At 40.6% G+C, this 15,052-nt stretch overlaps 1 protein-coding gene across 1 annotated transcript in view; it reads right to left on the bottom strand.

Moving 5' to 3' along the window:
- The window catches only part of TFEC (transcription factor EC), a 44,964-nt gene extending 30,822 nt beyond the window's left edge, over window positions 1–14,142 (bottom strand). The window contains exons 1-3 of the mRNA XM_050936761.1: window positions 14,110–14,142; window positions 13,248–13,499; window positions 11,174–11,269 (exon numbers count right to left, since the gene is read on the bottom strand). Of these exons, the coding sequence (XP_050792718.1) occupies window positions 11,174–11,269; window positions 13,248–13,499; window positions 14,110–14,142 (381 nt within the window). The remainder of the gene's footprint in view (window positions 1–11,173; window positions 11,270–13,247; window positions 13,500–14,109) is intronic.
- Between the last annotated feature and the right edge of the window lie 910 nt (window positions 14,143–15,052).

The raw sequence follows: 15,052 nt of genomic DNA, 5'->3' as shown, positions 1-15,052 counted from the left end.
CAATATTTTTATACTCCGCCCTGGTCATTTGTCCAATCTTCCACTTCTTGTAATGTAACCTTATGATTAATTTTAATATTCTGTCACAGGTATTTTTAGTAAAAGTCAGGGAAAGGTCTCAGGCAATAAAGAAAAATTCACAGAAGCCTACAACCTGTCCCTGACTTTTACTAAAAATACCCTGGGGGTTGAGGGACACAAAAAGTCAGAGCACTGCCGAGGACTGAATTCTGGCAGCTGCTCCAACCCCAGCTGCTGCTTCAGCCCAGGGTCCGCTGTTCCGGCGGTCAGCCCACAAATCAGTTGCTCTGGCAGACCCAGGGTTGACCTCTAGACAGGGCAGGGTCCTGGCCACAGCGCGCCAAGCGCGTACTTGGGGCGGCATGCTGCGGGGGGCGCTCTGCCGGTTGCCGAGAGGGTGGCAGGCGGCTCCGGTGGACCTCCTGCAGGTGTGCCTGCGGAGGGTCCGCTGGTCCTGCAGCTATGGTGGACCTGCCGCAGGCGTCCCTGCGGAGCGTTCGCTGGTCCCACGGCTTCGGTGGACCTCCCGCAGGCATGCCTGTGGATGCTCCACCAGAGCCGCGGGACCAGCAGACCCTCCGCAGGGATGCCTGCGGGAGGTCCACCGGAGCCGCGGGACCAGAGAGCGGCAGAGCGCCCCCCTGCGGCATGGCGCCGTGCTTGGGGCGGCGAAATGGCTAGAGCCGGCCCTGCCCCTAGACACTGCTGCTCTGGGGACCACAGCCCCAGCAGCCCTGGAGCTGGCCACCAGGTGCGGCTTCAGCCCCACTGCTGCTCTTGAAACAGAGGCAGACAGCTGCTGCTCCAGCCCTGCCCCAGAAGAAGTCACAGTGATCCTGAAAAGTCATGAAATCCATGACCTCCATGATAGAATTGTATCCTTAATTATGACACAGTCTCTTTTGGGGAGGGGAAGGGTGGGGGCATTGCGTTGCATTGCAGTAGTAGCCAAAGTCTTCAGTGAGGATCAGGGCCTGATTCTACTAGGTCTTATACAAACACAAAGTAAACGGTAATTTCTTTTCCAAAATAACCTAGATTTTCTTGCATTTGTAAAGTCCTACTGAATGCAGTAAAGGCCAGCTCTAAATAGAGTTATAATTTCTTTATAATCTCTATTCCACTTTAGTCATCTGCACTGGTGTTTTTCCACCCACATGAGGAGGCCAAAATCAATAATCCCTGATTTATCCTAAAATTAGCTGGCAAGAGGCACTCATATTGTGAGCAGCCATCATTGTTCCATTAGACCTTGAAATGCATGTCACCATTCATTGAGGAGGAGTCATACATGTTAAGAAGAGATACCTTCCACAAACGCATGTATCTCTAATAGCTATACTCGTTTGGTCCGTCTTCTTGAGGGTACAGTATCATAACAATACCTGCAATTGTAAATTTCCATTTCTGCTTGATAGAAATTAATACATCAGATGACATCTAAATTGCAGAGCTTGCATGTTAAATGTTAGGACAATCTGTCATTCACATTTACATCCATCTATACACCTCTTGCATCATGTTAATATTGGACCTTAAATTATAGCACAATTTTGGAAAATGATTCTTGTTGGTCTACCTTATCCAGGAAAAGTATATTAGCATCTTTCTACTTAGAAATGGTGTTTGCTAACTCTTTCTAATTATAACCATAGACAGGGCCTTAATAAAGCTTTCACACTGGTGTCACTTGCATCCTGTATGTGGAAGGAAGTCTAAAGTTAGAACCATTTTGATTGTCCATTTCATGTATTATGTAAAATTTAATTTGTTTTGGTCCGTCATATTCAAAAAGTAAAAACAAAGTATTTAATTCCTTATCATTTACCTCTTGTTTGTTCAGTGTAACCAGGTGACACAGTTGGCTTTAATCTCTGGAGTATGGATATGAATTTCAAAACATGCATTGATTTTTTCTGCACTTTAGTCCATAACTCTCTAGTATCAGAGGGGTAGCCGTGTTAGTCTGGATCTGTAAAAGCAGCAAAGAATCCTGTGGCACCTTATAGACTAACAGACGTTTTGGAGCATGAGCTTCCGTGGGTGAATACCCACTTCATCAGATGCATGTAGTGGAAATTTCCACTACATGCATCTGATGAAGTGGGTATTCACCCACGAAAGCTCATGCTCCAAAACGTCTGTTAGTCTATAAGGTGCCACAGGATTCTTTGCTGCTTTTACATAACTATCTAGTGACTGAACTGTTGCTCATACAATTACTATACAATAATATCCGAAATGTCAGAAATACTTCCTATTTTTAAATAGAGGGGGGAAATTGGGATATCTGAAATACCTCTCAGTATTCGGCTTAGAGTGTGCTAACTGCTCACACAATGGAAGGGATATATAGATAGGATATATAGTCTAGTGATTCAGGATTGGAACAGGACTCTGAATATTTGAATCCAACTTCTGGTTTTGTCATAGAATTGCTGTCACCTGGGAAAACTCAGTAAACCTCTCTCTCTCTCTCTCTCTATATATATATATATACACTCACTCTGTAAGATCACTGATAACAATACTCCCTTTGCCCAAATCTGTCTCTGTCTGGTCTATTTAGACCAGTGGTTCTTAACTTTTACTACAGCCTGCAACCCTTTGGTTCTCAAAATATGTTCTCGCACCCCTTATCAAAAATCGTCGAAGTAGGTCAGTTCTGTAAACCTAAATATATTTTTGTATGTATATTACAGTACTCATTAAAAATGTATAATGTTAATAAATACATAGGTTTGATAAAACAAAGTAGTTGTACTTATGAGCCTGTGCTTAATTTGTGTTTTTTGATGACTTACCTTCTAAAAAAATCTGGCATGTCTTGCACCCCCAGAAAGCGCATCTTGCACCCCTGGGTGGGGAGGGAAAGGAGAGTGCACCCCAGGTTAAGAACCACTGATTTAGACTGTCAGCTCTTGAGTGCAAAAACGCTCTCTGAGTATTTACAGGGCCTAGGGATCCCTTTTGCAGTTGGATATTAAAGGTACTCCAGTAATTAAACTTTTAAATAATTACTTATTAAAAATACTGACTTTTAAATGACAACCACTGTATATGGGAAATAAACTTGCTTTGTTGCTAACTAATAAAAACTATACCTTTTCCTTTTTTCTTATTTCCATGTATAACATCAAATTAGCAAGTGCTCCAAGTTTCAGTCCTCTGTATTTGCACCTAGCACAAATTCCAGCACCTTCTACATTTATCTTTCACCTGGTTAATAATTGTACACTGCTTGACCTGGTACTTAACACTCAGATACATTATGTATGAAAACTGGCTATTTTTATCTTTGAATAATGAGCAGCAAGCTTGTTCATTATTCACAAGAGAAAAATGAACTAGTTTCAGATTCCCACATACAGTATATGCCCAGAAGAAATGTTAGTACCTACCATATACATAAATGTCCATGGTCTAGCCAAAGGCTTGGCCAAAGAAGACCAGGGCCTCGTATCCCATACAGCTATGAAATTTGGTGTGGAATCAACTCCCTTGATGTAGAGCTGTGTCCTGGACTATAAATTTAAATCCTTTTAAAAAATGTTCCTGGCCCTTCTGGGTGCAAAGATAACCTGAGAATGTTAATTCAAAGCAAACTAATGAAGTGATGTCTGACTACTGTGAGGTGAACCTGTGGCCCCTCACCTGGACTACACTCATTTTAATTTTTGTACTAGCCTCTGTAAAGCTGTTATAAAAACCTATTCTGTGGCAGGCTGGATACATAGGCATCTTTGCCACTTCCTCAAAATAACCCCCATGCAGTCCTTGTGAAGGGCTTGACTCGGACAGAGAGCTGTGTACCAGTCTTCCACACCATGAATGAGTTTCACCCACAGAGTCCTGCTTCAGACTGGTATAACTCATGAAAAATTGGAACTAAACATTGGAAAGAAAATGTCCTTTCTGATATCAAGAGAGGTCTCCACAAAGATTGCTGCAGTAAACAGTTCTGAGGCAATCTAAATAAACAAACTAAATTATTGGTTCTATACATATTAGACAGTTTCTAACTCAGTACTTTATTTTGTTTGTTCTAAGATTAGTATCTCATGATCCACGTGCTTTATATATTTTTAAAGTCAAAATTATTAAAAAAGACAAAGAAAATATTTGCTCACCAGTTTTATTTTTGAAGAGTCTATAATTTCCACAATATCGATAGTTTGGTCTTTCTCCTTCATTTTTCTCTTTCTTTAATCTTGTAAACAATATCCAGGAGAGCTATGCTGAAGCTTATGTACCAAGGTGAACTTTGATTCTTCCTTGGACTTTAAGACTAATCTGGTGTAGAATGTGATTGACAAAGAATTCACATTGATGTTATGCACTTTTTTCAAGTTACCCACAGTAAGCAAAGAGGGCTGTTAATATTTACTCTGGCCCTTTCTCTAGAATGGCTTTGAACCCTAGCAGTTTATGAAAATTGCCAAATGACATCAGTGCTTACTGATTGAAAACTACCCACACAATATGCAGCACTGGGCTGCTTATTCCAGCATTATTTTGTGCACCTTTTACTAGAAAGGATACCTGCTTGAATGATCATTGTAGTTATTAAATAAAGTACTTAGAGAAATATCCTGATTTTTTTTCTGTGTGGTTTCTAGCAATGGGACAGACAGTAATTTGTTGTAATCCATTCAGTTACAAAATTGTAACCATCAGCATTCGACAAATAATTAAGTACAAATTATTAATGCCATGATGAGCAATTGTGACCTCGAAGACCTTGTGATAGCAATGGGATTTTGCAGATAGATAGCATAGTGCATTCATCATGGTTCAGAGAGAGTTAATGAGAGCTTTTTATCCACTGCTGTTAACATAGTCATAAAAATTACAGATAGGTCTTTACCAATCAGGTCATCTAGTCCATACCCCGGTTAGGGTAAGATTATTCCCTACAGAACATTCCTATTGCTTTGCAGGTTATCAACATCACAGGGACTAGCCTGGATTGAGCCACTAGGCAACAGACAATTGCTTAATCAATTGTTTTTCTGTAAGGGCTACAAGGCTCATCTATGTCCTTTTTTCCAGTGGTTGCAGGCCCCTGTGAGACTGCAGCTACCTCTCTCTTTAGCAAGGTGAAGCAATTCTTACAGGTGGCCTAAAGGGTGTTCCCTTGTAACACACTAGCTCACAGGAGAAAAGGTGCACAAAAAGTAAGTCTGCCAGGCCTACCTAGAAGAGCCTCACTAGAACAGCCATCTCAGAAACTACAGAGGCCTAGGGCTAGAAGGGCTACCAACAGCCAATCAGAGCCCAGCAGGCTCAGATAAAAGGAGAAGCAGAGCCCTAGTAGGCCAGTCCCTGGCTGACACCAGAGGATTAAAGCAGCATGTTTCTCTCTGGTTATAGGAGCATGAGGATTAGCCAACGTTTATTGCTGGCTGGGTCTGCGTAGAGAGAAAGGCAGCTGAGAACTTTGGCCTTAAAGTAAGGGTGAAGATAAAGAGGCCTAGGGAAGTAGCAGCTGTAAATTGAATTGAGAAGTATCTGTTTGTTGTTTATTGGGTTGGAACCCGGACTAGTGGGTGGGCCCAGGTTCCCCAAGAAGTGAACAGGGTTCACTTGGAAGCCCTAGAGAAAGATTAAATTTAAAGGAACCAAAGCTGAGACTGAAGATCTTGGAAAGGACAGATAGACCCTTAAGCCCCTATAGAGATTTTTGGCCATGACTCTTGTGGTATAACTGTAGAACTGATAGAATAACTCACAATGTTTGATGTATTAAACCTCTTTTTTATTCATGAATATTTTGGGCAAACACTTCTTGTAGATTTTATGAGAAGAGGTTATTTTCAGTAATCAATGAACAGGGTTAAATTTGTCTAGGTCACATGGTTTGTTTCTATTCCCTAAATGAATGAGCATAATTCCTACAATCATGTTTCTGGTGCAAGTACTTATAATTACTAATTCAAAACGTGCTTTTCCCCCAGTTTTTGCTTATAATTCACTATTCTCAGGAAATATTACTGCTAGCAAATTAATTGACTAGAATATTCACAGAAACAATGGATACAAAATAAAACCATTTCAGTTTGTGAAGGAATATTCAAAGGTTTTTTTTGTTGACCAGTTTTTTCCATCTAAAAAAGTCATTCTTTCTCGTTCTCAAGTTCTTCTGGTGGAGCTAGTCCACATTGCATGAATAATTAAATATTCCTTGGGCCAGAGAGAAAGTAAAAGAGTGACTCCATATCCAAGTGGTTAAGTCACTCAGCTGGGATATAAGAAATTTGGGTTCAAGTTCCCCTTTGGCCTGATGCAGAGTAGAGACTTGAATGCGTATTTCCTACGTGAGTGCAGTGTCCTAATCACCAGAATATTTGTTGCTCTTTGGTGAGTCTCTGTGCTCTTTCATGAAGACATTCTCATTTTTGTTCTGTATTGGAATGAAAAATTTCAAAGCCTCTATTTTTTTTCCAAGTTAGAATTCTTGTTTCCCAGCCAGCCCAACTTAGCACTTTACAGGTGGAGCTCAGGCCCTTGCAGAATGGTTGGTTTTATATTGTAAGAATCCAAGTGGCAGAATTCTAACAATCTTCTAATTCTTTAGATGTAAGGTTTGGTGGAAATCATGTTAAGTAGAAGCCATTAAAAAAGTCAGCGATACACTGTGATTATCAAAAATACTGCAGTTATTTCTTAAAGTATTAGTGGTATTTCAGATACCTCTGTATAATAACTATTGGCAAATAACATTCTTTGCCACTATTTTTGGCAAACTACCAGTAAAGTGTTCCCATGAGTCTTAGAAGCATACACATATAGCAACACAAACAAAACAAAACAAAACGCTATGGTTAGTGATAGCTAAGATTGCATCCTGACACCTCAATCAGTCCAAAACCTTAAAAGCCTGGAAATAAAAAGTGTCTTGCATTCCTTGACATTTTCACATTTCCTACTGCATGGGCTCCATAAGGCTTTCACTTCCATCTCCAATAGATTCCAAAAGCAATGTGTTCCCCAAGTTCATTAAACTTGCACTTTGATGCAAAATCTTAATGGTAAGGTTGTATACTTTATATCAACAGATATCTGGCTGTCACACATTCCAAGTATTTAGAAATTTAATACACTTTAGCCAGGGGTGAAAGTAAAATTTATCTCTTACCGGTACTGGGGGTGGGGTGGGGAGCTTTGTGCCCCCCCTCTCCCACCCCAGAAGAGGCGGTGCCTCACTGGAAGGGGAGGGGCTGTGGCTCCAGCATCCCCCAGCCAGCCCGCCTGCACCGCCCAGGGCTCCAGAGGTCTGCCGCAGCAATAGCCAGAACCCCAGGCCCTTTTAAGTAGCCGGCCCTGGGATAGCTGCTCCTTTTGCTCCTCCCCACCTCCAGCCCCATTGGTGACCCGGGAAGGGGCAAAAGGGGCAGGGACGTGAAAGCTCTGCTAAATTAAAGTCAGTGGTATGGGCCAGTACAGGGGGCCACTTTTTACCAGTATGCTGCACCAGCCAGTACCGCCTTACTTTCACCCCTGGCTTTAGCCATACTGAGGTTGCTGTTAAGGTTTTGTGTTAAAGTGCAAGTTTGATGAAGATGGAGAATGAGTAGCTTTTTGGCATCTGTGACCATCTCCAGCTATAGCAGTACTTGTACCTACAGTAGAACCTCAGAATTATGAACACCAGAGTTATGAACTGACCAGTCAACCACACACCTCATTTGGAAGCAAGCAGCAGAGAGAGAGAAAGTAAATACCATACAGCACAGTACTGTGTTAAATATAAACTACTAAAAATAAAGGGAAAGTTTAGAAAAATAAAGATTTGACAAGGTAAGGAAACTGTTTGTGTCTTTCCTTTAAATTAAGATGGTTAAAAGCAGTATTTTTCTTCTGCATAGTAACATTTCAAAGTCAATGTATTAAGTCAATGTTCAGTTGTAAACTTTTGAAAGAATAACCGTAACGTTTTGTTCAGAGTTCTGAATATTTCAAAGTTATGAACAACCTCCATTCCCCAGGTGTTCATAACTTTAAGGTTATATTGTAGTTAATTTAATCTTTCTTTCATTACAGGTGGCACCTATGTAATAATTAGTAAAGTTGCAATTGGCCTTTTTTCTTAATATATGTGTTGCATTTAGCACATCAGTCCTCGTTGTTCAAAGCGACTTCTCTCAATAAGGGTGTGTCATTTTCTAAAGCTGACACTCAGGACCACCCATGAGGGGAGTAAAGGTGACAATTTTCCAGGGGCCTGGGTGATTTAAAAGGGCCTTGGAGCCCCAGGCCCTTTAAAATTGCCCAGATGGGTTGCAGGGCTCCTAGGCGCACGCAGGATGGTACCAGCGGTGGCGAAGGCAGCCAGGTGGGCATGTGGAAGCCCTGGCCATGCCGGAAGAGTGCACCCAGCAGCGCAGCCAGCAGCACCTGGCTGGGCACCAACAGTGCAGCTGGCAGCAGCGGGCATGGCTTGCATGTGCATGCACCAGCCGCCACACGTGGTCCAGCGCCGCGCCCATATGGTGATGCCACACTGGGCCAGCAGCAGCATGGGGCCTGTCTCCAGCTGCCCTGCATGATGTGCAGCGGCAGTGACTCCCCACCCAGCGACCCTTTCTAGGGTGCCCATTGAATGCTCTGTCCTGGGGCCTGGAATTGCTGTTGGTGGGCCTGGGGACACTAATAACAGTCAGAACAACAGGTCTCATCATACTAGAGCCTCATCATTATGAAAAACAAGTGTCAAACATATTCTGTTTTACTTTTCATTTTCTCTTTCTAATTAAAGCTCTAGATTATATCAGAAAAATGGTGTTTTGGGTTTGTTATTCTTTCATTGCTATAGTACTGCTGAAACAATGCATTTCCTTGGAGTAATAGATGATAGTAATAGATATGCTTTATTTGAAACCAATATTTCATGGTCAGAGACAGAACTGGGGTCTACAAATACTTGCATAAGTATTAAGGCAGCTAGATTAAATATTCTGTGTCCCCTTATCTTTCTTTGCATACATGATTTTAAAAGTTGGTGATAAAAGATACCCTTGATCTAAAGTAGACACTTAAGTGCAGAAGAAATACTGCTAGTGCATTCTCCATTCTGAGTAGTTCTTAATCAGGGGCCCAGGAATAGATGGTTTTCTGATATACTGACACTTAGACCAAATTTCAATAAAAGCTAGATGACAGCTGCTTTAGCGCGGGTGGAGCTGCAGTGAGCACCTACAGAATGGAAGAAATATGTTCCTGTTTTCACTTTTCTGACCCTACTAATACCACAACTGTAATTCATTAACTAAGGGGCAGATTACGAACCTCTGATCAATTATTCACACAAGTAGTCCCATAGACTTTAATGTGATCATTTAAGTGACGTATGGATGTATCCAACTAAAACAAATATCAGTTTAGATCTACACACAATGGCCAGCAAGGAACTGGGGCACAACTGACGTCCCTCTGCTTGGGAGTACAAAGATGATAGCTAATGTGGGAGATACCTGCCTCTTCTGGGAAATTGAAAATCCTGAGATTTTTATCCTGGCTGCTCCCTCCTCCCTATCTCTGGGGCATCTTTTTATAACATGACCAAAGATATAGAGATGTTTTAACTCAGGAAAATGATATATTCCTCCCCTTTACGTGATGCGGGACAATAGTGTGTCTGAAGAACTCAAGAACTGTCATCTATCCACCCAAGGGGGGCAGGTAGGAAGCAGAGCCATGGCCTGCCCTCCCTCCACTTTGACCCCTGGAGCAGACCAGGTGCTCCATGGGAAGAAGGCTGTACTATCCTAAAGGACACACACCTGGCTGTTCAGAAAGAGGTTGTACCTCTCTGGCCTCCCAGTGTCTTCTCCAACAGAAGCCAACTGGTAAATAGCACTGTTTGGCCCTGTGGAGTTGCAAAAGTGTCAAAACAGTGTAAATAAGAGAAAACTCATCCATAGTGTTTGACAGATTAAAACCAAAATGCTGACTTGCACGTGCAAGAAGAGAGTAACCATAGACAATGCACAGAGTGTGTGTACTTCATGACTGAAGCTAAACATTAATGAGGCTGGAATTAGCATACTTAGTTAATTAAAAATCTTCAGTTTTAAAGAAGGATTCCAATCCTGCTTGAAAACCCACTTTTCGTGAAACCTTTTACACTACCACTGACCATACCTCCAGACCATCTTGCAACTGTAAGGCTCCCCCCGTTCGTCAGACTGATCTGAGTTAGAGTATTAACTCTGCTCATCAACGACCATCTGTAAAGGGTTCTGCATATTTACAACATGCTATAAAAATAATAATTTGAACTCTAACTGGCATAGGGCTGTTTGAACACTCACTCCAAGTTCTAATTGCCAATCTGGGCACTATCACTTTGAGGGTGAAGTCTGGAAATAAGGATCACAACATGAGTCAGGGCTGAGAGGAGAAAACGGATGATATCTTAAGTAAAGTTTGCGCACTCAAATTATTCCCCAAATACACTATGTTCTATGTTATTTACTACCCAAATTTTGTCCACCCTCCTTCCTCAAACTTATAAAATATCTGACAATGTAAACAGACTTTTCATCACATTATTTTAAAAATAATTTAAAAAATGAGTCTATTGCTTTAATATTATTATTCATTTGGTATTTTTCATACAAGGGATAGTATTCTTACCTCAGTGCTTATAATTATTCCAAATGGATGCTGTTTACCCTTGTTAGAGGGTCAGCCCAAGGGTCTCTGCAACAAACAGAACTCACTCCCTTCTCTCCCTTCAGAGTAGCATGTAGGACTAGCTGCTACCCTGGGGATCTCTGAACTTCTTGCATGCTATTGAGGGAGAGGGAGGGAGACTTTATACTGGCTTTCATGGATCTATTTAGTCATAAAACCCCTGCATTGGGGTATTGAGGAGCTGAAGCTACTATTCCATCCCAGAGTCTACAGTAATAGCAATAGAGGAACTGTGTTGGAACCCTCTATCCTTATCCTGGTCACGTCCTGAGGCTGTGGATTCCCTCAACCCCTATGGCATTTCCTGGCACAAAGACAAATAACTCAGGACAATGGGAAGGAAATTTCACCACTTGAAAATACTACTTATTCCCTCATACTATAGTTTACAATTTAATTCTATATCTCAAATTTATATGACTAGTAGCAGGATGAAAGTCCATAAAATACTTACAGTTCTTTGCATTAGTAGTGTAGCTTCGGAGCAACCTATCCCTTCGTCATTAAAACTCGATTCCATATTGATGATGTCATCAATAACCTCCTCCATCTAAGAAAATAGTTTAAAATTATTAATTATCATCAGTATATTTGATATGTAACGAAAGAGAAAATAAACTGCAATCAACAAAAGTGAATTAAAAACAAAGATCAAATTCTTAAGCCTCATACAAACTTTACTATCTGTGCAGGATTTTCATATATATTAGTTCCCATGAGTAAAATAAAAGTGGTTGTGGTTCACTACGTTACTTTCTTCCCTGAATATCAACAGCCCTCTACCCATTCCCCCTTTCTGAGCCTACCACCTTGTCACAACAAGATCAGATGTTAGAAGGGTTGTGGGTAACTAGTAACCATCAATCCCAACCCCTCTCATGTGTGTCACATCCGTAACACATTTGTCTACTGGTCCAGGAAGGCTGCCAGGAATCTGTGGTTGTTCAAGAATCCGGGTCACTCATGCTGCAGCATAAAATGCTGCTGCCAAAATTCAGCAGGTTGAGTAATGTGTTGTGTGTTGAAGCACACAAACTCATGGTACCTCAGTTTGGATATTCATTCCAAAGATTGGACACATATCCAGAACAGCCTGTCTGGTCCTAAGCCAGAATCAGGAACTTCAGAAACATGTGACATTGATGAATAATTAAACAGAAAAAAAAGTTAAAACACTTTTTGAAACCTCGATATAGGTTCAGTCTGAGTTTTGAGTAACAGTTTGGATTGGTTCAAAGATGCCTTGTTTTCTTAAAGCAGCCCTGAAGAAGACCTCAGTCAAATACTGTTGCTAATTCTGTTCTCTGTAGATAAGATTTACTCATGTTATGAGGGTTTGTACAAGGGGCAGGGCCAGCTCCAGGGTTTTTGCCACCCCAGGCAGCAAAAAAAAATCATGCCGCTCTATTCTTTGGTGGAAGTTCAGTGGCGGGTCCTTTACTTGCTCCTTCTCTTCCTCTTCAGCAGGACTTCGGCGGCAGCTCAAATAGGAAGAGAGGGACTGAGGGACCCGCTGCCGAATTCCCTCCGAAGATCCGGACGGGCCATTCCAATAGCAGACGGAGTGCCACCCCTTTGTATTGGCCACTCCAAGCACCTGCTTCCTTAGCTGGTGCCTGGAGCCAGCCCTGACAAAGGGAGCTTGTCCCTAAACTGGGGTACTGGATTCCATTTCCCCAGCCCTTTCACACTCCACTGACATAGAACTCTACTATTCAGGACATATATAGGTGGAAAGGATGTGGTAACAGCATATTCATCAGTCTTTTTTGTTCTATTTAAATCCCATCATGGGATAAAGCTGTTCCCTTTCTTATGCCATTGGATGAATTCTCCTTTTGCTAGTATGCAACATTTCTTGAAATCTACTGAAGTACTGAAGACCACCATGATCTATATCTGACTGCATTAGATGTACAGGCCAGGTCCTCAGCTGGTGTAACTAGGTGTAGCTCCACTGAAGTCAATGGTAGTGCTGAAGTCAATGGAGCCACACAGGTTTACAACAACTGAAGACTGGGCCTATATAAAATACAGCAATTAACTGAAAAATCAATGAGTGGGTCATTGCATCTACAATTTAGTCTGATCTGGTGTTAAACTTTATTATATATTTGAAATAATATTATTAGACAGAAATAACTTCCATTTGACAAGGGTTTGTACATCCAGGTGCATATTCAAAAAACAGACAGTAATATACTACTGTCAGACTTTGCGTTTGACATGCATTCTGCAAATACAGAATATCCAGGTATATACTGAAAGTTTATCCTGCAAGCAGCTATTCACACTGGCCTTCAGAATCCACACACTTCAATGGGACTGCTTGTGTATGCAAGGAGTACTCAGGTGAACAAGGGCTGCAAAGTAAGGCCATAAGAAAGGGAAAACTGATGTGCTGCAGCAAAGAACTGGTACATGTACATTTAATTATTATCCACAAGTAACACAAGGTGTGCAAGATAACCACCATTCTCCCATACTTTCCCTCAGCCCTGCCTGTATCTTAAATGCACATGCCATACCACATTTTCATGTTGTCCTCCAAGACCCAGTAACTTGGTAACCGGACTTTCTGGAGCACCAAAATCGCTAACAGGAGGCATGTGTCCGTTTCTCGGTACGGGTGTAGCTCCTGCAGGCTGGACTGCATGGCAGTGGGTCAGTGAGACTGTTTGACTGGAGAGCTTGGTGTCAAGTGTCAGGTATTGTTTCACTTGGTGTTTCTGGCTTTGCTGAATGTGATATCTAGATTGATTTTCCAAGTGTGTTTGTACCTGTGGGGAAAAGGAAATAATTTTTGAAGTTTATATTTATCAATACAATTATTTATACATAATGTTTCTTTATAATCTAATTGTGGTAAAGAACATAAAAGGCCAGATCTTCAGTTGGAGTAAATAGATGCATTTACTTTAATGGAGCTACGCTGACTTAAACCAGGTGAAGATCTGGCCCGTATACCAGCATTGTAGAATTATTATAAATCTCAATCTTTGGTAGATTTCACTCCCTTATATGTTAATTAAACACTTCACATACCATTATTCTCCTTCCCCTTCCTTAGGGGTATATAATTTGTTTACATGATGGGACAGGGGAAAGAAAGGAGAGAAATACAATCAGTATACATAATCTTGAGAATACAGAGTAACTATGGTACATCTTTCCTTTTTTCAAACTCATTGCTCATCTCTAATTGAAAACACTGACAATACCTGCAAAAAATGACAGTCAAATGTTTAAACATGCATGCACAATAAAATATATTTGATAAGTGTCACAATGAATAAAAGAAATCTAAACCAACATGTAATCTAACTGTGTTTCAGTAATTAAACAGCAGCATTCATTCATCAAATCTCATAGTATATTTGATTGGCTCACCTTGTAGTAAGAGCAGTCTGTTAAATGAGGCATTTTTGTATTTTTGCAAAAGGAAAATTTCAGATACAATCCTAGATGGCTACTAACCAATCTCAAACCAAACCGTCTTCTACAGGCTCCACTTGAAGAATGACAATTTTTGAAGACGATGGGACTTTATAAACTAAGTGGTCATGCCAAAAGAGCTAATTGAGTAAGACTTTGGGCCATCCTTTAATTGCACAGATTGACAATTACTACTTCAAACGGGTCCCATTTCAGATCACTGTCACATTCCTACAATTCAACCACCACAAACTGTACTGTCATTTCAGCCCTGTGGCTCTCTTTCTATGCTACAGTATGACTAGTCACAAATTTCTTTAAATCAATTTTCTTCAAGCAGCCTTTGTGCAGGCATGTTCAATATTTCTTACACAGTCGTAAATCTCGTTTTGCAGCCTTTATTTTCTCTATTTTTTCACTCTACATAAATAAACTTTTTTATTCCCCTACCATATATCAGCACAGACAAATAGCCTATAAAAAGTGTTTTGCATTTAAATTAGCTGTATTTTGGTACAATATTGCAGCATTTATTTTATTTTAACAGTGTTATACTGGTACTTCGCAAATTATTTTAATTGTGGCTCCTATAAACTAATTTTTTCCGTCATATAAAAAGATTAAGATTTGCAATAACAAATATACATATACATTGCTATAGTGTATGTGATATAGGCTTTAAAGACATTAAATTGCATTTCAGTAGAACATCCCTGTAAAATTCTAAGAAAGCTGTATAGACAATCCTATAATTTTAAGTTATGAATATATACATCCTATGTATAGCTGATGTATATACATATATATATAGGAGTCATTTAATTCACAAGAAATATTCAAATTCCAAAGCCAAAAGGGACCATCGTCATCATCTAGTTGGACCTCCTGTAAAACATAA

The sequence above is a fragment of the Gopherus flavomarginatus genome, chromosome 1 (assembly GCF_025201925.1).
Source record: "Gopherus flavomarginatus isolate rGopFla2 chromosome 1, rGopFla2.mat.asm, whole genome shotgun sequence".
Lineage (NCBI taxonomy): Eukaryota > Metazoa > Chordata > Testudines > Testudinidae > Gopherus > Gopherus flavomarginatus.
The sequence above is the reverse complement of the archived record's forward strand: the minus strand, read 5'-3'. Positions and strand labels throughout refer to the sequence as shown.